The sequence below is a fragment of the Myxine glutinosa genome, chromosome 1 (assembly GCF_964187855.1).
Source record: "Myxine glutinosa chromosome 1, kmMyxGlut1.1, whole genome shotgun sequence".
NCBI lineage: Eukaryota > Metazoa > Chordata > Myxini > Myxiniformes > Myxinidae > Myxine > Myxine glutinosa.
Window position 1 is genome coordinate 148205458 of NC_136261.1, and position 22643 is coordinate 148228100.

Here is a 22643-nt window from a genome sequence, read left to right on the forward strand (position 1 = left end):
TATTTTGCCTTCCCAACTCCAGGGATGTCCCCACGGAGAACCGAGCAGCGGTCACCATGCCCACTGCAGTAGCCTTCACCTGCTTAATTATTTTTGTTGCACACATTGAAGTTACACTTTGGGCACATTCCTTAATGTTATATTCCTTCACTCAATAGAATTGTCAGAACAGTAGAAAGTTAAATTTCATGCTTTGGCAATTTTCCATTTTCTTGTGTAAATATGGAGAAGGAAGGAGCACTTGCTTTGTGATAAGCAAGATATACGCTAAGTTATAAGAATCGGTACGTTCTTAAAATTTTCAGATTTCACTCCAGATTTTTAGGACACCAGCTACGATCCTCAAATCTGAAGACAGATTTTGATTATATACTTTAATTAGTCCATGAGAGGTCATCATGGAAAATCACCAAGGCATTTTTGAATCAGCCGAGACAAATGGCAGATCAAGACCCCTAGGAGAGAGAGTGGACTGACCAAGAATAAGCCTGTTTTTGTTTTTTCATGATGAGATGAGTTAATTATCTTCAAAATGGGTGTGCAGTCATAAAACCTCCATGCATGTCGTGTTTAAATTTACCCAAACATCCAGTTTTCATTCATGCACTCCCTTGGAGTTCCCTTCGGATGCGTACAAAGTTTTGGGCTGCTAGGTTGCATGGTTTTGGAGTTATGGAGGTGAAACACACAAACGCTGGCATTTATTATTAGAGAAGACAAGATTTTGTGTTCCTCCTTCACCTTTTCTTGAGTCATTTGGCCGCCAGATCTGTAGCGTTTTTTGATCGTCCTGGCCTTCCTTATCCCCCATATTTATTTTGTAAATAAAATCCATTTAACTTCAAGAAATGTTTCCCCACCTTTCCCCAACCATGTGTTTCACCACGAATTTTGACTTGTTTGGGTGATCCTGGGGAAAAATATCACAGGTAAAATCAGCTGGCACACACAAACAAAGATTTAAGTTTCAATTGAAAGTACACCTCAGGTCAAAGCCATGCAACCACGACAGAGACAAAGTACCAAATGCTTGGCGATTTTATTCACACAAAATATCTTTGTCTCGTTAAGAGAAACAAACTGTTGAAAGTTTAATTTTTCAAACTAACTAAATTTTTGAAAATTTCTGTGAAGGGAATGATTACAATGAAGGAGCTGCGCTCCAACGCGAGTCGAAAGAATTGACGCGACCAAAGACGGAATTCGTCCGAGTTGCTTTATTGAAACAAAACAGCTCAGGTATTCTGACAAGCCCGTTTATCGGGCAGCAATATATATACACATTTATGCCGGGGCGTTTGCCCGGGAAAACCGAGACCGGGCATGCCCGGGTGTCAAGGGCGAGTCCTGGAAAGGCGAGTCTGGACATGCCCGGGCGTCCTGGACGCGGCCTGGCAAGTCGAGGCTGGGCGTGCCCGAGCGCTCTGGGCGAGCCCTGGAAAGGCGAGAGCGGGCATGCCCGGACGCTCTGGGCGAGCCCTGGAAAGGCGAGTCTGGACATGCCCGGGCGTCCTGGACACGGCCTGGCAAGTCGAGGCTGGGCGTGCCCGGGCGCTCTGGGCGAGCCCTGGAAAGGCGAGAGCGGGCATGCCCGGGAAAGACGAGGCCGGGCGTGCCCGGGAGGTTCGGGCGTGCCCGGGAACAGCGAGTCCGGGCATGCCCAGGAGAGGCGCGTCTGGGCCCGTCCGGACGAGCCCGGCATGGCGATCGCGCCCTGGCCGCGTCCTGGCAGGTGCAAGGCGATTGTGTACATTCAGCGGGAACCGCTACACACGCCCCTCCAGAATCGACCTGCACCGGCAGGGTCAATTTAAGGGGGGTCCGGATGACCCGGCCGAAGCGACCCCTGGAGGGTCGTGGGGGGGGGGGGGGGGGGTCCGATCCGGTGGTGGGTGGTCAAGCGGGGGGAATTGTAGACGGGGGGCGGCCTCGCCGTTAAGGAAGGGCCAACCGTGGTGGTCGGTCGACGTCCACGTGCGCCGGTTTGAGGCGGTCCACAGAGATCCGGTCCGACCGGCCGCCGACGACGACAAAGGACTTGTCGCCCCGTCGCAGGACCCGGAAGGGCCCGTCGTACGGCGGCCGGAGTGGCCCCCGGTGCGCGTCATGACGCACAAAGACGTACTCCGCTGTGCGTAGCGCCGGGGGGACGTAGGACTGGGGGCCACCGTGGCGGGACGTTGGCACGGGGGCAAATCGTCGGGCGGCCTCCTGGAGGTCCGAGCGCTGGTGTGCGGCGGACCAGGGACTGGTAGCGTCGGGCACGAACTCGCCCGGGACGCGGAGCGGCTGGCCGTAGACGAGCTCGGCGGCGGACGCCCGGAGGTCCTCCTTGGGGGCCGTGCGGAGGCCCAAAAGGACCCACGGCAGCCGGTCGGTCCAACCGTCGTCCTGAAGGCCGGCCATGAGTGCGGCCTTCATGGAGCGGTGAAACCGCTCGCACAACCCGTTGGCTTGGGGGTGGTAGGCCGTGGTGCGGTGCAGCGTGACCCCCAACGAGCGGGCGACCGTGCCCCAAAGTTCAGACGTGAACTGTGGGCCGCGGTCGGACGAGATGTCCGCCGGTGCGCTGAAGCGCGCGACCCAGGTGGCGATGAACGCCTGCGCCACGTCGGCGGTGGTGGTGGAGGTGAGGGGCACGGCCTCCGGCCACTTGGTGGTCCTGTCCACCATGGTGAGCAGGTGGGTGAACCCCAGCGATGGGGGCAGGGGACCCACCAGGTCCACGTGGACGTGGTCGAAACGCCGTGCAGGCACGGTGAAAGGTGCTAGCGGGGCCTGGGTGTGGCGGTGGACCTTGGCCCGCTGGCAGGCCGTGCAGGCGTTGGCCCAGTCGCGCACGTTCCGTCGAAGGCCGTGCCAGACGAAACGCGCCGATACCAGCTTCTGAGAAGCTTTCTGGCCCGGGTGAGAAAGGCCGTGGATGGAGGCGAAGATGCGGTGCTGCCAGGAAACGGGCAGGATGGGGCGAGGCTGGCCCTGGGAGACGTCGCAGAGCAGGACGGTGCCCGCGAAGGGGATGTCGGCCAGGCGGAGGCCCGTGTCCGCCGCCCGGAGGGCCTGCACCGAGGTGTCGGTGGTCTGGTCGGCCGCCATGAGCGCGAAGTCCATGCCGAGGTGGACCGCGTTCGCGCTGGCCCGAGAAAGACAGTCGGCCACGGCGTTGTCTTTGCCGGCGACGTGCCGGATGTCCGTGGTGAATTCCGACACGGCGGAGAGGTGGCGCTGCTGGCGGGCCGACCACGGCTCCGTGACTTTGGCCATTGCGTAGACCAACGGCTTGTGGTCGACGAAAGCCGTGAACGGGCGGCCCTCCAGGAGGTGTCGGAAATGGCGAACGGCCAGGAATAGACCGAGCAGCTCGCGGTCGAACGTGCTGTATTTTAACTCGTTCGGCTGGAGCTGCCGGCTGAAAAAAGCGAGTGGCTGCCAAACCCCGTCCACCCATTGTTCATGGACGGCGCCCACCGCGTAGTTGGAGGCGTCCGTAGTGAGGGCGATGGGCGCGTTGAGCACCGGGTGAGCCAGCAGCGTTGCGTCGGCGAGGGCCCGTTTTGCGCTCGCGATGGCCGCGGACCACACGATGTCATTCTTGGCCGGCTTGCCCTGGAGGGCCTCGTAAAGGGGCCGCATGAGCTGAGCAGCGCGGGGCACGAATCGGTGATAAAAATTCACCATGCCGAGGAACTCTTGTAGGGCCTTGATGGAACGGGGACGCGGGAACGTGGTGATGGCCTCGACCTTGGTCGGCAGCGGCACGGCCCCGGTCTTGGTGATGCGGTGGCCCAAAAAGTCAACGGTCGTCGTGCCGAAGTGGCATTTGGCCGGGTTGACAATTAGGCCGTGCTCGCTGAGGCGACCGAACAGTGTTCGGAGGTGGAGGAGGTGCTCGGCGCGGGACGTGCTGGCGACGAGGATGTCGTCCAGATAGACGAAAAGAAATGGCAGGTCGCGCAGCACGCCGTCCAGTAAGCGCTGGAACGCCTGGGCCGCGTTCTTGAGGCCAAACGGCATCCTCAAAAATTCGAACAGGCCGAACGGCGTGATGACGGCCGTCTTCGGGACGTCGGCCGCCCGGACAGGTACCTGGTGGTATCCCCGTATCAGGTCAATTTTGGAAAATATGACCCGTCCCGCCAAACGGGCGGAAAAGTCCTGGATGTGCGGGATCGGGTACCTGTCTGGGGTGGTAGCGTCGTTGAGGCGGCGGTAGTCGCCACACGGGCGCCATCCGCCCCCCGGCTTTGGCACGATGTGCAGTGGTGAGGCCCACGCGCTATTGGAGCGCCGCACGATGCCGAGGTGCTCCAACGCGTCAAACTCGGCCTTTGCCACGGCGAGCTTGGCCGGGTCGAGGCGGCGGGCCCTGGCGGAGACCGGCGGGCCCGTAGTGGGTATGTGGTGCTCGATCCCATGCCGCACTGCAACAGCCGAAAACGTCGGCCGCGTGAGGGCCGGGAATTCCGCGAGCAGGCGAGCTAACTCGTTCGCCGTCGGGAGGGCGCACGCCAGTTCGGTCGGCGCGGAGCTGCTCATCGTGGACGCCAGGGAGCTGAAGGTCTCGGCGTTGACAAGGCGACGACGTTTGACGTTGACCAGCAGCCCGTGCGCACAGAGGAAGTCGGCGCCCAGCAAAGCCATGGGGACGCAGGCGGTCACAAAGGTCCACTGAAAGCGCTGGCTGCCGAAACAGAGGGTGACGTCGCGCGGGCCGAAAGTGCGTATGGCCGAGCCATTAGCAGCGACCAAAGAGGGGCCGCAAACGGTGTCCCGCCTGTCCTGCTCGGAGGCGGGTATGACGCTCAGTTGGGAGCCGGTGTCACAAAGGAAACGCCACCCGGACGCTTTGTCCCGAATAAAAAGCAAGTTGCCCGAGTGGCCGGCGCTCATGGCTAGAAATGAACGCCGGCCCGGCCGTTTCCCGACTTGCCGAAAGTGCACGGGGGTCGGCACGTCCGAGCCTTGTGTCCGAACCTGGCGTGGTAATAACACCACGCCTGGTCAGGTGGAGGCCCCGGCCGTCGTGTCGGAAGCGGTCGGCGCGGCGTGGCGGCCGCCAGTTGCACCGGCAGTTCAGCCTCCAACCGCGCAGGCGTCGCCTCGGACGGCGGCAGGCTCCAGGTAGCCGCGCCGATGTGTTGGCCCGCCGAGGAGATCTTATCGGCTTCCCTGGCGAGGGCGCGGGGATCGGTGATCGACGTGCCAGCCAGGGCGAGGCGTACCGGGTGAGGCAGCTGGCGAAGGAACAGCTCGCGGAACAGAAAATCCGGAGAGTGCTCACCGAGCAACGAGAGCATATAGTCCATGCGCTCGGACGGGCGCGTGTCGCCGAGCTCGGGCAGGTCGAGCAGGCGCCGTGCGCGTGCCGCTGGTGAGAGGGCGAAAGCGTCGAGGAGGAGCGTCTTCAGCGCGTCATACTTGTCGGCAGCCGGCGGGTGCTCGAGGAGGCTCAGGGCGCGGGCCGCGGTGGCGGAACCGAGCGCTGCCACGACGTGGTGGAAGCGGGTGTCGTCCGCGGCGATGCCTCGCAGGGCGAACTGGGAGTCCGTCTGGGCGAACCAAACAGCCGCGTGAGCCTCCCAGAAGGTAGGCAGTTTAAGAGTCACTGCCGTGTCCATGTCGGTAGGTCACCAGTGAAGGAGCTGCGCTCCAACGCAAGTTGAAAGAATTGACGCGACCAAAGACGGAATTCGTCCGAGTTGCTTTATTGAAACAAAACAGCTCAGGTATTCTGACAAGCCCGTTTATCGGGCAGCAATATATATACACATTTATGCCGGGGTGTTTGCCCGGGAAAACCGAGACCGGGCATGCCCGGGTGTCAAGGGCGAGTCCTGGAAAGGCGAGTCTGGACATGCCCGGGCGTCCTGGACGCGGCCTGGCAAGTCGAGGCTGGGCGTGCCCGAGCGCTCTGGGCGAGCCCTGGAAAGGCGAGAGCGGGCATGCCCAGACGCTCTGGGCGAGCCCTGGAAAGGCGAGTCTGGACATGCCCGGGCGTCCTGGACGCGGCCTGGCAAGTCGAGGCTGGGCGTGCCCGGGCGCTCTGGGCGAGCCCTGGAAAGGCGAGAGCGGGCATGCCCGGGAAAGACGAGACCGGGCGTGCCCGGGAGGTTTGGGCGTGCCCGGGAACAGCGAGTCCGGGCATGCCCGGGAGAGGCGCGTCTGGGCCCGTCCGGACGAGCCCGGCATGTCGATCGCGCCCTGGCCGCGTCCTGGCAGGTGCAAGGCGATTGTGTACATTCAGCGGGAATCGCTACAACAACATCCAAGTAGTAATCATCTTCTAAATAACAGGCTAGAACCTGAGGGTCTAGGTCTTGCATCGTTATTTGCTTTCATATCATCAAAACAACCTTAAAAAAAATACTGTACACCTCTCCAAAACCGCACATTTGACAATGGGATAAAGGAACATGGCTTTTCATGTCAAGACAATGCTTGTAAACTAGCGTTACGCCTAGGTCCCCCGTGGAGGAAGTGATGTGAGTTGACAAAGTGGAAGACGCAGAAAACATGCGATATGATATGATATTTCGCTCACAAGGTTCAGACATACATGGAGGCGGCCATCTTGGATTTTGACATGGCGACCCAATTTTCAATATCGTTCTTCCTTGTGCCTAGATACACCCACACACCAGATTATAAGTTGGTACTTCGCTTATTTTTCAAGATATTCAGCTCACAAGGTTCAGACAGACATGGCGGCGGCCATCTTGGATTTTGACGTGGGTTGCACCCACACACCAAATTCGAATGCGGTCCTTCACTTACGCACACACGCACACACACACACACACACGCACGCACGGACGGAGGGGAAAACCATAGTTCCCCTTTCGCTCCGCGGTGCGACGGGGGACAAAAACAGCACAGCAAACAATAACCAATTTAAAGTTTATTCGTAAGGGGTACAAAAAGGCCATTTAGAAAATTTTACACCTTATTACTGTACAATGCAACAGTTATAAAAAGCAGCATTTTCTTTCAAATGAATATCTTTGCTTCTACTGCAATTCACTCACAATAAAACTCAAGAAACATATGCACAAAACAGAAAAATTCATTTCAATCTCTATTCTGTGAGCCACTGCAAAAGTGTTTTATTTTGCCTGTTCTTGCTAAGAAGTGTCGGAGAGGACCAAAACAATCCTTTAAAACCTCCTTGCAAAAAGATTTCCAGTTCAAATGTGGCATTGTTGAACCTCAGGAAAAAAAGCAATATTTCACCACAGTGAGGGCAAACATCCTTTTCAAAAGTGCCCTCATTGTTGTACAACTCAGAGTAACAGTAACAAAAGCCTGAGTTTTCTATGCAAGCTAAAAATCATCACACTTGCACACAAAATAATTGTTACAAATTTGGTTGTTGGAACTGAAGGATTTTCTTTTTCAGTTCTAGGTCCACAATATTTTCAAGCCAGTTCAGGATGTATATACGTCCTTCCAAAACCCCATTCTTGTTACTATTAAAATCCAGGCTGTGAATGCATTTGCTTCTGCAGCTGCACCGTCAGAGTTCCTCCCTCCAACCCCTGTGAGCCACCCCTCAAATTGCCCTCCACTACCCCCCAACCCCACGTCACCCTCCACCAGCACCCTGCTCCTTGTATCACTGTTCACCGGTGCATTGCTCCCCCACCCACCACATTGCCCAACAACAGTGCTCTCCCCCCCCCCTCAACCGCCACCCAGCCCCCCCCACACCCCACGTTCCACATCCCCCCCTCTCCGGTGCATTACCGTCTCTCACGTCGCTTCGCTCTTCCTTGAGGAAATAAGTTATATGCAAAAACACTGCAGACTTAACAAAAAATTCCAAACAAAACTTGCAATTGTTCCAGCACTGGAGGCACATGGCATGAGCTGGCAATGAACATCTTTGTGATAGTGTACTTTCCTCCAAATTGAGCATGCCTGCTTCCATTCCAAAATAGTGAGCTAGCGAACCTGCAGAAAATTGTTTGGAAAATGTTTAGATGGCATTATTTGTTCCCAGCTATCAACAAAACTGGCTCACTTTGCAAAAAAACTACACAATAATGCAGGGGTGGATGACATTCTCCATTTAGTGTTTCTTGAACAATTAAACCACATGTGGCCAAAATAACAATTGATTTTATTTCAATCTTGATAAATAGCACTTTGAAAAATAATCACTTTTTTTTTTCTTTTTCTTATTCGCTTCTTAATGATTCAATGTATACATAGCAAATCTTGTGAAAATATTGTGTACAAAAAGTCTAAACAAATAAATGCATTTTTCTCAAAATTATTGATCGACATGTTACATTTTGTATGGCACGCAGAGAAAGAAGACATGCCCGTTTCGAGAAAACAAAGTGCAATATTAAGTTTGGTAAATCTCCTGTCTGGTATAATGTGTTTTGCAGTGAAAGTCATTGTGGACAGTCTTTGTTACCACCAAAATACACAACAGACGGAGTCGCAGCAGTTGCATCACAAAAGAGCTGTTCTGACAAACATATCGTCGGTATGTACATATACACATGGAAAAACGTTAAGGACACCAACGAAATGGTGCTGTTACCAATTATTATTTTTTAATCAAAAAAAATAAATAGTCAAATGTAAATGAAAAAACACGATGCACAGGCTGTATTTTCCATTCATCACATGGCCAATGCAATTTTGCACACCCAGCACGTGCACAGCCCTATATGGATATCAACTTGAAAAACACTTTCCCCTGATCAAGGTTTGGAGAAGGTAATTAATTATATTGTAGAATACTTCCATTGACGGACTGTGATATTATGGCCCGTAAGAAGACTTGGAAAAGCCCAAAGATGGCAAATTATTGGGATGAACAGTGCCAAGATGCTCTATTGATTGGTCTCCAAACATCAACAAAGCAATGATGTTCAAGACAGGCTTTGATTTGGATGACCCAGTGTGACCTCTAACAGAGAAAAATGCATCTCCGATCAGGCTCATCCGATGTACTCCTGCCACAAGTACACTGTTGTGCCATGAATGGAATCTCTCTCAGAGGTTATCCATGAGAACTGTCTGGAATCCGCTTCATGCTGTAGGTTACAAAGCCAGCAGACTGATAAGACATCCCTTTCTCACCCCAGAACACAAAGCAGCCCACTGGACATGGTGCCAGACTCATCACCACTGGAATCCTGTATCCCAGAGGAAGATCCATTGGTCTGATATGAGCTGATTTCTCTTGCAACCCAACACATAGGCCCTCCTCGTGCAGACTAGCACAGTTGGAGGCCGCTTTGCACCAAGAATGCCAATAACTCCCTTTGGCTTCTCTCTGGTGGCTTCTTCGGGTGATTAATGTTGCAGCAGTCATTTGTTCTAATGATGCTTACAATTTGACTGTTTGAGACGTTCATTCCATTGTGACATAGTTGCATATCATTATTGACTGGTCTTAACCAAACTCGATGGTGTAATGGTAAAAGCGTCAGCTGCAAGTCTGGGAGGTCGGCGGTTCAACCCCGGCCAAATCATACCAAAGATTTAAAGAGATTTAAATCTGCTTCATGCTTTCATGCTGCTTCCTTGCTTGATGCTATGCATTTAAAAAGATTAAACACAGACAATCCGAGGACAATTGGCATCCATGGGGAAGAGGAAATTCCTTCTGAGGAAATGCCCCGTTGAGTGCTTTGAGAAAAGCAGTGCCAATTGTGACGTCGCTGGTACCCAGAGTATCCCGGGAAGTGACGGCACTTCCCCCAAGCTCAGTGGCTGTTTTAAGTGTTTGGCTTGTCAGTATGTTCATGTGCATGTGAGTGGCAGCTCCACTACTAGCCTGCCATCTTTTATAAAAAAAAAGAAAGAAAAAAAAGATGAAAATGACATATTATTCCACTACAAGTCACTGGATAAAATATTCTTTCTGGCGAAAAAAAGGTAACAATCATATTTAGGCTGATTGGACGATCTTAGTCTCCGTATCAAACACTAGATTTGCCTCCCAGGACATTACAACATATTGTATAGTCTACCGTGCCATAGTCCACAACTTGGACAGATGGGATGCCGCAGTTTCGGCATTGAATTTACATGCAGATTGCACATCTTGTGTGACAAATGTATAGCATTTACAATTAGTCTGTCTGCACTTCATTTTACACCCACGATAGATTCTCTCAATACAAGCGTGTAGGTCTGATGGGATTCGAGTCCAAACTCTCACCAACCCAGTCAGATAATATGACCAGCCTCCACATACCGATGGTGCCTCAATAGTAATATTGGGGTGCTCACCTGCAGCCAGAGTTTTTTTTATTGGTAGTTTGACCTCTTCAATTCCATATGTGATGCCTTCGTAAGATTAGAGGCATCACCTGGCAAGACAGAATACCTAACACCTCAATCCTAGACCGCTGTTGCATCCAAGGAATTGAGTATTTCCTGATACCTTTTTTGAAAAAAAATTATCTTTAAGCTTCGCTGGTCAGGACACCTCACACGCATAGAAGATCACAGAATCCCAAGAGCGCTTTTCTGTGGACAACTTAAATTTGATAAACCGTTACAATAAAGCACTACAACGACATCTTTAAGTCTACACTTGAGTCTCGTGCCATTCCAGTTGTCACCTGGGAACATCAGGCCACAAACAGGTCAGCTTGGCGTAACATTTGCCGCAAATGCCTGGACCAGTTTGAATTTGGGAGACTTGCTATCAAGAGATAGTGGAGGAAGAAAGGAAAACCTGCCAACTTCCACCTGTGATGTTTGTGGGAGACGCTGTGGGTCACGCATTGGACTATACAGCCATCGCATAAAGCTTAGTGAGCATGCCAATGAAGGGAAGAGATTCGTCGAAAGCAACAACTCACACCATCATCATCAAGGCGTTAAGTCAGAGGGAGCATTTCTAGAAATTTTTATGCCCTTGGTAAATAAGTCACTCCTCCCTTTATTAGCTCCCCCAAATGGATTTGGCACACCAGACAAACTCATGTGATTGTGAAACTTTTTTTTATCCAGACCAACTCTTCAAATAGATTTTTTTTTGTATACATAGTCATGACTCATGGAAGAGCCAAAATTGGTACACTGAATGGATCAGGACACAACAGGACAAAATGACCAGTTGAGAGAGGGGAAAAACACCAACAGCAGAGTTGAAGACCAAGATAGAGGCAAACTTGGACAAACAATGGGTGTGGGGAACAAGGAGGGGGCAGGAGAAGATGCATCGGGTGGACAAGATGGATACAGAAGGAAACTCGGTCAGGAAAACTGGAAATTTGGAAGAAGGAGAGATTGGGGTGGAGAGGGTGTGGGGGTTTAAATGAGGGTATCAAAGTTCTAGGCTTTGTATTGGGAACAATCTGAGATGGTGGTGAACAGATGTCTTGAAGAATGACATTGAAGAGAATGTGGAAGCTGGTTCCACAGGTGGGAGAAAAGATGAACAAATGAGTGGAGGTGAGCATTGATCCTGGATTTTGGCTGTTTAACCAGAATAGGACGAATAGTGGATCGTCTGAGCCCTGGAGAAACCTGGGGGGAGGGACAAAGTATGGAAAGAGCAGAGGATGCAAGACTAGAAAGGAGGTGATAGAAAACAGAGAGAACACCGACCTGTCTGTGATGGCGAAGTGATCGACTCATCGACAGCCTCATCACGGGAGATTCTAATAATGTTGAAGACCTTGGTTTCCACAGCGTCAAGCTGAGCTTGGTGTGATACAGGGGAGCCAGCCCAGAGGGGAGAGCAATAATCCATCAATCTGCGGATGAAGGCCTTATAGGTGGATAGGAGTTTAGGCACGCCAAGGAAAGACTTTGTACGACAGAGGATGCCCAGTCGGCAGCTGGCTTTGGGGGCCAACTTTGAAATGCTGTTTGCCAAAGAAAGATCATGGCTGATAGTGAGACCCAGAAATTTGAGTGACCGAACTTTCTCAAGAGGATTGTTAAGAAAGTGGAAGGGAGGGTTGTCCAGTCGGTCTTTTCAGAGAGACATCGTAAGAGTGTGAGAATTGTCAGGATTGAAAGACATGTTCCACTTGTTTGCCCAGTTGTGATTTTGTCCAGGTCTGCAGAGAGTGAGGTGGCTGCAGACTGCCGATCTGAGGGATGAAGAATGGAGCGACAGAGAGTAGAGTCATCAGCAAAGAGATAGAGAGGATTTTCAAGAGTCAGAGAGATCATTGATGAAGACCAGAAAAAGCACAGGGCCCAGAACACTGCCTTGGGGAACTCCAGCCTGAACAGGAAGAGGAGATGAGAGAAACCCATTCAGGGCCACACGTTGACTACGACTAGAGAGGACGTCCGCCCGCCATGCGTGGAGATTTCCATGGATACCAAAAGAGGAGAGTTTGGTGAGCAGAGCGGGGTGCCAGACCGTATCGAAGGCACGTGATATGTCAAGGGAGACAGCTCTACTTTCCTGTTTGGCATTGAGGACCTCCATCCATTGTTGAGAAAGCAGAAGCAGCATGGCCAGAGTAGAGTGACCAGGTCTGAAACCAAATTGATGATCAGAGATCAAGCCATTGGAGGAGAGGAAAGATTTCATATCTGAAGCAATGATGGATTCCATGACTTTGCTGATAATTGGGAGAAGGCTGATTGGTCTGTAGTTACTGGGATCTGTTTTTGCACCTTTTTTGTGCAAAGCGTTGATGTTGGCAGATTTCCAAGCAGATGGCAGATGACCTTGAGCAAAAGAGAGGGTGAAGAGAACAGAGAGAGGGAGTGAAAGAGCGGAAGCACAGGATTTTAGGACCCGTGGGCTGATGCCGTCAGGTCCACTTGCAGAATCAGAGTCGAGGGTTGACAGAAACTTTTCCACCTTGTCAGGAGGAAAGGACACAGAGTCCAGGAGCAGCTGGGTACGACTGGGTACGGTGGGTACAGAGAGGGATGGGTTTGGGACACAAGATTTAGAGGCAAACACAGAGTTGAGGCATTCAGCTTTTTCACGTGCGGAGTCAGCCGTGTGGCCGTTTGAGGTGAGGGAGGGGATGGAGTGGGAACAAACACCAGAAACAGATTTGACCATACGCCACCAGGATTTGGAAGAGGGAGACAGATAAGAGAGTTCGGTCCTGAGAACGGAGAGATATTGTTTCCTGGCTCTCCTGAGGGTGGACACACACTTGTTTCGGGCTTTGTGAAAGGAAATGAGATTTCCTTCCATTGGATTTGCTTTCCAGCAAGTTGTTTCTGGGCAATAGACTCACCACAAGATTCCGTGTACCATGGACGGGAGGAAGGGTATGACAACTGAAGACGAGATGGGATAAATCTGTGCATGAGAGAGAGCAATTTACTTTGGAAGAATTCCCAGGATGAGTTGATGTCAGAGGCGGTAGAGATGGGAGACCAGTCCAGATGATTGATGGCTGCTTGAAGACCGTGCCAGTTGGCCTGAGTGAAATGCCAGACTCGTCGACGCTGAGGAGGCTCTCTGAGAATGAGGAGGCTCTCTCTGTCTCTCTCTGGCTGTGTCTTCAGTACAATTACTGGGATAACTCCATGATTACCAGTCAGCAGGATTCTTCTCTATTCAATAACAAACAATAATGCAACTCATTGGCTTGGTTTTTCTGATATCCCAGGGCAGAAATTTCGAATTTTTTGAGGGAAAGGGGGAGGATGCCGATATTAAAGTCCAACAAGCTCCAAAGCAACACCTTTAATGGTATGAATGAATGAATGAATGATCATTTTAAGGCCATTTTCCCCACTAGAGCGGGGGTTATCCTTGCGGGCCCCATGACAATCATGGTTCCCTGTTTGAGGCAATGTTTTTATAGCCGGATGCCCTTCCTGACGCCAACCCTTGGTCACGCTCTTACGATGCGCAGGGATACGGTGTACCTATTCTAAATCGGGGTACACACCGTGATCATTCATCTCAGCAAGCTGGTACTCAATTTGCCGACCTCGGAAGGATGACAGGCTGAGTCAACCCCCCTGGCGTTAATTCAGCGATCGACCGGGATTCCAACCCAGGATCCTCGGATCCCAAGCCGGCACCCTAACCGCTAAGCCAACACCAGGGATACCTTCAATGGTATAAATAATAATATTCAGCAAAATACTGTACAGTAAAGGGTGTTTATAAAGTCCCTATCTATTTAGTTACCTGTTATTTCTCTGAAATAGATAGAGACTTCATAAACACCTTGTATAGTAAAAATGCATTTTTCTGTCTATAATCTCTGTGTTGTGATCCTATTAGCCTAAAAACTGCTAAATGCATCATATTTTCTGAAAGCCTGATTTATACAGATTATGAAAATCCTACTACGTATATTAAATAAGGCAATTATTCTCTGTGTGTGTGCACATCTGAAAATTGTATATATAAAAAAACAGAAATGTGCCAATCTCCACCAAAATTTGCATACGTGGTAGTACCCAGAGTTAGGTCATGGGCACAAAATACATCCCCTCCCCCTTGCAACGGGGGAAGGGGAGATTAATGATTTTGGCCTGTACACGTGCCACAGTGCAAGTGGTTTACTGACCCCTGCTGCAGACAGGAGGGATTATTAGCCACGGCACAAAATATATTTGCGCCATCTTCCCCACTGCCCCTCCCCCCCCCCAAACCCCCCAGGTTTCTCCTAAAAGGGAGCGGGTGTTTCTAATATTTAAACAAATGGTCAAATTTGTGCAAATGTGGTCAAATCTGATCAGTCGGAAAAAAAATCCCGCAAAATTTAGATTGTCATCCACCTCCAATTTTGCAGAGTGAGTTATGTGCAGCTTGTCACAAAAATGCCATTGAAAGAAAGGCTGGCTGAATAAATAAATAAATAAATCATTTAACTTCAAACCATGCTTTCAACACTTCACAGGCACAGCAAAATAAAGCTTGTTTTCTCACCTGCTTGCACTTGTTTATTAGTGTAATAAACTTCATGGTTTTTTTATTCCCTTTAAGAGGATGCCTATATACCAGTGCCATGGCCAGATTCCAATTTATGTTCAATGCTCATTATTTTGCGAAGGGTGAGCATTGTGATTTAACACACAGGACCTAAATGAGCAAACCATGGACAAAATAAACAGTTAAATTTAACCAAACCTGGGAAAATTTATTATTTTATTCCGATAGTTTTGTTTAAATTATTCGGTTAAACATCGCCACACCATTTTAAAGCTTAAAAGGAACATCTAAATTGAATCCTATGACGATGTTGGAATGGCATGACGCATTTGCATTTCCACCACCATATTGAAGTCATCAATCATCATGCATTTCCAGGTTCAAATAGTCCATTTCTCCTTCCTGCCTCCCAAACAATTTCCAAGAAAAAACGAAGTAAACAAACATACAAAAAATAATTAACTACCTGAAAGTATTGAATTCTGGGAACAGGAACAAAAAAAACAAGCATTTTCGCACAAATCCAAAACAATGCACTGCTTAGCACTGCTCACAGACCGATATTCTGCTCACATTGAAAGAATGTACCTTTAGTAGATTAGAGTGAATCCTGCCACATTCAATGAAACCAAAATTATCCCTTGCAGCCCTGACAGCATTATCCTACATTGAGAGGCCTGCTGATTTAAACCCACGCTAAGTCGCTGTCAAATAGTGTGACCAGTGCATACAATTGTCGACGCATGAGGAACACCACAAATCAAGGCACCAAATGGCCATGGACTGCTTCACAACTGCTGCTCCTCTAACTGTGGAAATGGAAGAAGAGAGAAAGGCAAAAACACAAACATGCTAGTGGGGACCAATTAGGGGAAAATAAGCAAAAATATTCATCCTAATGAGATTGAATGGAACATTTAAACAAAACAACCCTCAATTTTTATCAGAAAAAAAAACATTCAATGGAGAGTTAAATACAAAAAAAAAAAAAAACACGAACAAGAAAATGGAACTCAATTATTGTGCTAGTCTGGCATATCTGTACAGTTGAAAAAAGGAATAAAAAAGGATGTAATGCACCTGGTTACCTGGTTAAATTTCTTTACAGTTTTGGTAGTAATGTACCTGGTTAAACTAGAATAGGAAAAGGTGATGGTTGGGGGAAGAGAGAGACGTTGGAAGAATGAGACATGGCCACAAAAGACAAGCGGCTACCAGTCAAGAGAGAAGAGTTGGTTCAGGCTGTGGCTGAACATGCTTTTTAGGTGGCAAAACCCCAGAAGTGCCCTACAATCCCCCAATCATCAAGGTGAAAAAGTTATTAAAAGAAACAAAAGTACACAATGTGACCCTCAAATTTCTGCTTCACATACTTATCCAAAAACAAAAAAAATAAAACAAAACATCCAAGTAGTAAGTGTGGCTTCAGAATTTCCCAAAAAATTCTGTGGAGATGGCCATTTTTTGTCGACAATTACGAGCCATAAATGACAAGGGTCCATCAGGTGAGGGAGGGGTGAGGGGGATGTTATAAGAAAAGACTCAGCTCTGAAGGAAAAGATGGAGGTAGTAAAAATAATAATAAGAAAACAGATTCAGACACATACAGGTGCAACATCGATGAAGACAACCAACCAGACCAGCACCTGCACCTGCACGGAAATGGGCATGCCATTGTTTGTTGACACCAACCTCAATGGTGCATCCTCTCCACTGAGTAAGTGGCTTCCTTCAGATATGGTTCGCCACAACACAGCAGATTCAGACCTTACAATGTTATTTGTGACCATTTCTACTTGGCAAGCAAAATAAAACTATAAATAAAGGGATGAGGAAATTAAAAATAAACAAATCTGATACAAACAGATGCAACTGCACCACAACCCCTTCCACAATCATATTTTCTACCCCATGAACTTTCCCTCCCCAAGCTCACCTCTTGCCAGGTTTACAGTTTTTGTAATTGAGAGTTTCCGGCTGTATCCATCTTGTTCACCATCTATATCCTCCCCTTAACCTCATTCTTCCCCTCATCCTTTATTTTTCCAAATCTCCCTCTTTGTTGTCCTACAACCTTGCTGTTGGAATGTCCCTCTCCACCTACCCTTTGTCTACTGTTCTTTTTGTTCTGTTACGTCCTGATCCGTTTTGTGTTCTCGCTCCTCCGCAAGCCTCAACACTGTACATACCAAAAAAAAAACACTTCCTTGATTGTGTTACAAACAATGCACCAATTTTGACACAAAACAGATTCAATTTAACAAATTATGAGCTATGTTGAGATAAAAAAAATAAAAAAAGAAGGCTGTCAATTGGCCATTTAGCTTCTGAATGCATAATGATCCAATGGACATTTAAAAAAGGCATGGATCATATTCCTATTTTCATTTTCAAGTCTCCCTCAACTTGCAGGCATGACCATGTTCATTGTTTTCTTTGGGTTATCATGAATATTTAAACATTCCATTCGTGCCGTCATGCACATGGGGCTGCCGAGGCAGTTTCATTGGTTGAGGGGCACAATCCTGAACCGGTTGCCACTCTGATGCAGGATACTCAAATGGCTCATTTTTTCCACAGATCTGGTACACATTTTGCTGACATCAGAAGGATGACAGGCTGATACTAAATCAACCCACCTGGTGATATATATGGCATGACAAGGGTTGAAGTCAGGATCTTAAGATTAAGCCACCCACCTTTACCGTTAAGCCATCACAAGAATATACTGGAATTTTTTTTCCCATTTCTATTCCAAGTAAAACTTCATCTGCAAATTGTCTCCCTCCTTGGTGAGAGACAATTATGAGAAGGAAAGGAAGATCAGGGATGTAGAATGTGGTAGCAGCTAAAGTAAACAACATCAAATAACATCACATTCTTCAATCTATTCCTTGCTTTTTCACAAAACTCCAAAACGAATAACCAAGCTTTCATTAGCTATCTTGTTTCTTTTCAATTCAGGTGATTTGGGGTGGTCTTGCTTTTTCATTGGGAGCATTTTAGTGCCCACTCCAAGTTGCCCTGAGGGTATTGCGAATCAACCTCACCACTACAGCAACTGTACCCACATCTACTGCATTCCTCATCCTTCATTTAGAACCTGAGCATCCTTTAAAGACCATTCATTAATCTTTAAATAGTGGGTTTTGTTTGTGTAGTACCTACTGTAATTTAATAAGCTCGCAAATAATCATTACTTTTCTTTTTTTTATAGACCAAACACTTAAAATCGACAATTTGCTCAACTGTAGTAAACACTCTCAATTTTCTTACAGTCATCATCTTGTGTGGTCTGCCTAAAGGCAGGTCCTTGGCTGACAGCCCTCTCGATGTTTCTCTATCCTGCACAAGTCTGTTCGTTTTCCAATAACTTCTTCAATTTTCAAATAATCGAGCATTGATATTCTATTCCCTCCTCTTATTCTTCTTTTTCCTTGAAATCTTCCCTCCATGTTTCTTACCAGTCTGTTTCCTCTTAGGATGTGCCCTGCCAAGTTTCTCTGCCTTTTCCTATCAATATTACATTCAGCAAATTTCTTTGTTCGTTCACTCTCCTCAACAATTCATCATTTGTTACTTTTTCTGTCCAGTTGATCTTTCCATTTTCCAAACCCACATTTCAAAGCTATTTATCAAGTTGGTCTCCTCTTTCCGTAAAGTCCAAATCTGACATCCATACAAAACAACCCAAATCAAACTCTTTACAAGTTTGTTTCCTGCATTGTTTTTTCAGGTTTTCAGTTTGCAACGGTCTCTTTATAAATACAGCTTTACTCATTGTTATCCTTGTTCTTATTTATGTTGCACCTTCGATCTACAGATGTACTCCTAAAAACTTAAAATTATTGAACTTGATCTTGTTCTTTTCCTTCTATGAATATGTAAATATTTATGGATGATTTTGAGATTATACATCACTTTGGTTTCATTCCAAAGTGATTTTGAATCCCAAGAAAAATGGTCACAAACAATCTTGGCCCTGAGGTTACTCATCTATCAACTCGATCTTGTAATCCTTATTCTGTACTTGCTACAAGTGTGTTGTCATCTGTAAATCTAACTGAATTAATGAATGAATGATCGTTTTAAGGCCATTTTCCCCGCTAGAGCGGGGGTTAACCTTGCGGGCCCCATGACAATCATGGTTCACTGTTTGAGGCAATGTTTTTTTTTATGGCCGGATGCCCTTCCAGACGCTAACCCTTAGTCGCCTCTTACGATGTGCAAGGATACGGTGTACCTATTCTAAACCGGGGTACACACCGGGATCATTCATCCCAGCAAGCTGGTACTCAATTTGCCGACCTCGGAAGGATGACAGGCTGAGTCAACCCCCTGGCATTAATTCAGCGATCGACCGGGATTCAAACCCAGGATCTTAGGATCCCAAGCCGGCACCCTAACCGCTAAGCCTACACCAGGCTCATCTGTAAATCTAACTGATGTTACCAATCACCCCCAATTTTAACATCATATTCTGTGTGTTACACAGCATCGTTTTTAATTCTTTCAAATTGAAGGAAATTTGAAAAGAACTGACAGGATTACATTGACAAAGATATAATGTTTTTAAAATTGTTTTATCTCATTGCTTTAGCATATGCTGAAAAATATAGAAAGTCGAAATTTGTGCTTCTGATTTAGAAGCTAATCAGTGGATAGTCTATATTTCATCTTCCTGGTATCAACTAAATCTACATCGTTTCGTTTTTTATTCTTTATAAAGTGCTCTACGGCTCATGGTGAAGTGTGTGCATAAATTTTATGCAAGACATGAGACATCACTGTACCTTAACATGAATTACATGGACTAGAAGGACCTGCTCCCTACAGGAGCGGCCAGGAGGGCTATGTTGTTCAAGCGTGTAATTCAAAATACCTTTCACTGCGTAATTAAAAACACCTCACTGCACTGGAAAACGTGGGGACAGGAATACTGTACTGTAAAGGAGGGACTTGTAATACCCTCTCCCACCTGGAGCAGCGTACACAATACACAATTACACGGAGAATTTGCATCCGATCCTCCCCCAAGACTACCGGCAAAGATAAAAACACCCCTATACACTAATTTGGGTCATGCTGATCCTATGTCGCAAGTCTGGATATAATCGGCAGAAATCTGTAGGAGTAGCGCAGCAAACAAACACACAAACAAACGCCGGTCTGTGAATAACGATACAGGTGGAGAATTGGCAAATTAACACAGTACATGGGATGTGAACCTGAAATCCCAGCATGATGAGAAAGCGGTTCAGGTGAGAATACTAAAAAGGCGAATCTGAGATGGCAGCTATAGTTAATACCAAGCCAACAGCACAAACACAAAGCTTTCCCCAAAATAAATAACTTGCATTTGATTTGATTAAAATGCATTTGACCAATATTGCTGTCAGATGAGTTGAAAGTGTCAAGGATGATGAGAAAGTTAAAGACCATGATGTCCCAAAGGTGGAGGGAGGTGGGTGGTGGGGGTGCGGGGGGGGGGGGCGGGGGAGTGGGAGGGGAGCAATTCCATTCAGGCTGATAAATTTACATCCTACCTGTGTTGATTCAGCCCCTTTGCTGGTAACCATTGCAACATCGTTAGTCACTCCAGTCTCCTTTGTTGGCAAAGAGATGGTTGTCCCATCATGAGAAACCATAGCAATGGCAGTACCAAGTGCTTGCAGGTCAGCTTGTGAAAGATTCACCTAAACACCATAATAAATGAATTCATTGAAAGGATCAAGGCCAATTAATTATTCCGATTAGGTTTGTTGGATACAAAGACAAGCCTTTACACATGCTGCCCGCAACTATCCTATCCTCTTGTAGTCATGATCGGGGTAGGGAGGTAATAATGGTAAGCCGGAAAAAAAAAACTTTTTAAAAAAGATGTAAAAACATGCAGGGATAGAACCCCCCAAAACAACCAAACAAGGTAGGAAGGAATGACACCACATTACAACACCACAATCCTTTTACGGATTGCCATCACGACATCTTTTGACATTTTTTGTCATAGGTGGCAATAGTAACAATTGTATGAAGATGTCTATGATGGAGGTAGATGTGGATTTGTAATGGGGGTGGTGTGATTGTGTATTTTATTTGTTGTGGGATTGAGACAGAAAAAAGCCAAAAGATGTCGTGAAGGCAATCCGTAAAAGGATTGTGGTGTTGTAATGTGGTGTCATCCCTTCCTTGTTATTCCTTCCTACCTTGTTTGGTTATTTTTGGGGTATTCTATCCTGACATGCTTTTTCATTTTTACCTCTGCCACCAAAGGTGGATGGAGGTTATATATTCACCCCTGTTCGTTTGTCTGTTCAAGAGCAAGATATCTCAAAAAGTCAGTTATGGACAGATTTGGATGAAACTTGGTGGATGGGTTGGCTGTGTGACAAAGATGAACACAGGACTTTCAAGTGAGTGAGCGGCAGCAGTGAATATAATGACACACACACACACACACACACACACACACACACACACACACACACACACACACACACACACACACACACACACACACACACACACACACACACCACCCCAAAGGCCACACACAATGTCATGCAGATCTACAGTGCCTTCAGAAAGTACTCACACCCCTTGACTTTTTCACATTTTGTTGTGTTACAGCATGAATTTTAAATGGATTAAAATTGAGATTTTTTTGGACACTGACCTACACATAACACCCCATAATGCCAAAGAGGAATATTACTTTTGGAAAATTTGTACAAATTATTTAAAAACGAAAAGCTGAAATGTCTCAAGTCAATAAGTATTGAACCCCTTTGCTATGACACTCCAAATTGAGCTCAGGTGCATCCAATTTCCTTTGATCATCCTCGAGATGTCTCTACAACTTCATTGGAGTCCACCTGCGGCAAATTCAATTGATTGGGCATGTTTTAGAAAGAAACACACCTTTCTATACAAGGTTCCACAGTTGACAGTGCATGTCAGAATAGAAACTCCACCATGAAGTCCAAAGAACTGTCCATGGAACTTTGAGATAGAATTGTGAGGAGGCATAGAACTGGAAAAGGTATAAAACAATTTCTAGAGTGTTGAAAGTTCCCAAGAGCACAGTGAGCTCCAATATTGGGAAATGGAAATAATATGGAACTACCCAGACTCTTCCTAGAGCTGGCTGTCCGACCGAACTGAGCAACTAGGCATGAAGGACCTTGGTCAGGGAGGTGACCAAGAATCCAATAATCATTCTGAAAGAACGACAGAGGTCCTTGGCTGAGATGTGAGAACCTGCCGGAAAGACAACAGACTCTGCAGCACTTCACAAATGTTAGCTTTATGGGAGTGGCCAGACGGAAGCCACTCCTGAGAGAAAAAAAAGCACATGACAGCACGCCTGGAGTTTGCAAAAAGCTAATCACCAATCTAACGACATCCCTACCGTGAAGCATGGTGGTGGCAGTATCATGCTATGGGGATGCTTTTCAGCAGCAGGAACTGGGAGACTTGTACGGATAGAGGGAACAATAAATGGAGCGAAATACAGGCAAATCCTTGAGGAGAACCTGCTTCAGAGTGCAAAAGACCTTGACTGCAGTGAAGATTTACGTTCCAACATGACAATGACCCAAAGTATAGAGCCAAAGAAACACTGGAATGGCTTCAGAACAAGAACCCAAAAGTCCTTGAGCGGCCCAGCCAAAGCCCAGACTTCAATCCCATTGATAGTCTGTGGAAAGACTTTAGGATTGCTGTTCACAGACGCTCCCAATCCAACTTGACAGAGCTTGAGCAAATCTGCAAGGAAGAATGGGGAAAAAAC

General features: G+C 47.5%; 1 protein-coding gene across 3 annotated transcripts in view; it reads right to left on the minus strand.

Annotated features, from left to right (window-relative positions):
• Positions 1-15054: 15054 nt before the first annotated feature.
• LOC137429626 (zinc finger protein 143) overlaps positions 15055-22643 on the minus strand; it is a 101052-nt gene continuing 93463 nt past the window's right edge. For 2 of the 3 annotated variants that reach the window (XM_068119701.2, XM_078777962.1), the window contains exons 13-14: positions 20398-20547; positions 15055-15660 (exon numbers count right to left, since the gene is read on the minus strand). In XM_068119701.2, coding sequence (XP_067975802.2) covers positions 15640-15660; positions 20398-20547 — 171 coding nt within the window. In that variant the 3' untranslated portion in view covers positions 15055-15639. The remainder of the gene's footprint in view (positions 15661-20397; positions 20548-22643) is intronic. The other variant, XM_078777965.1, reaches the window with a different exon arrangement.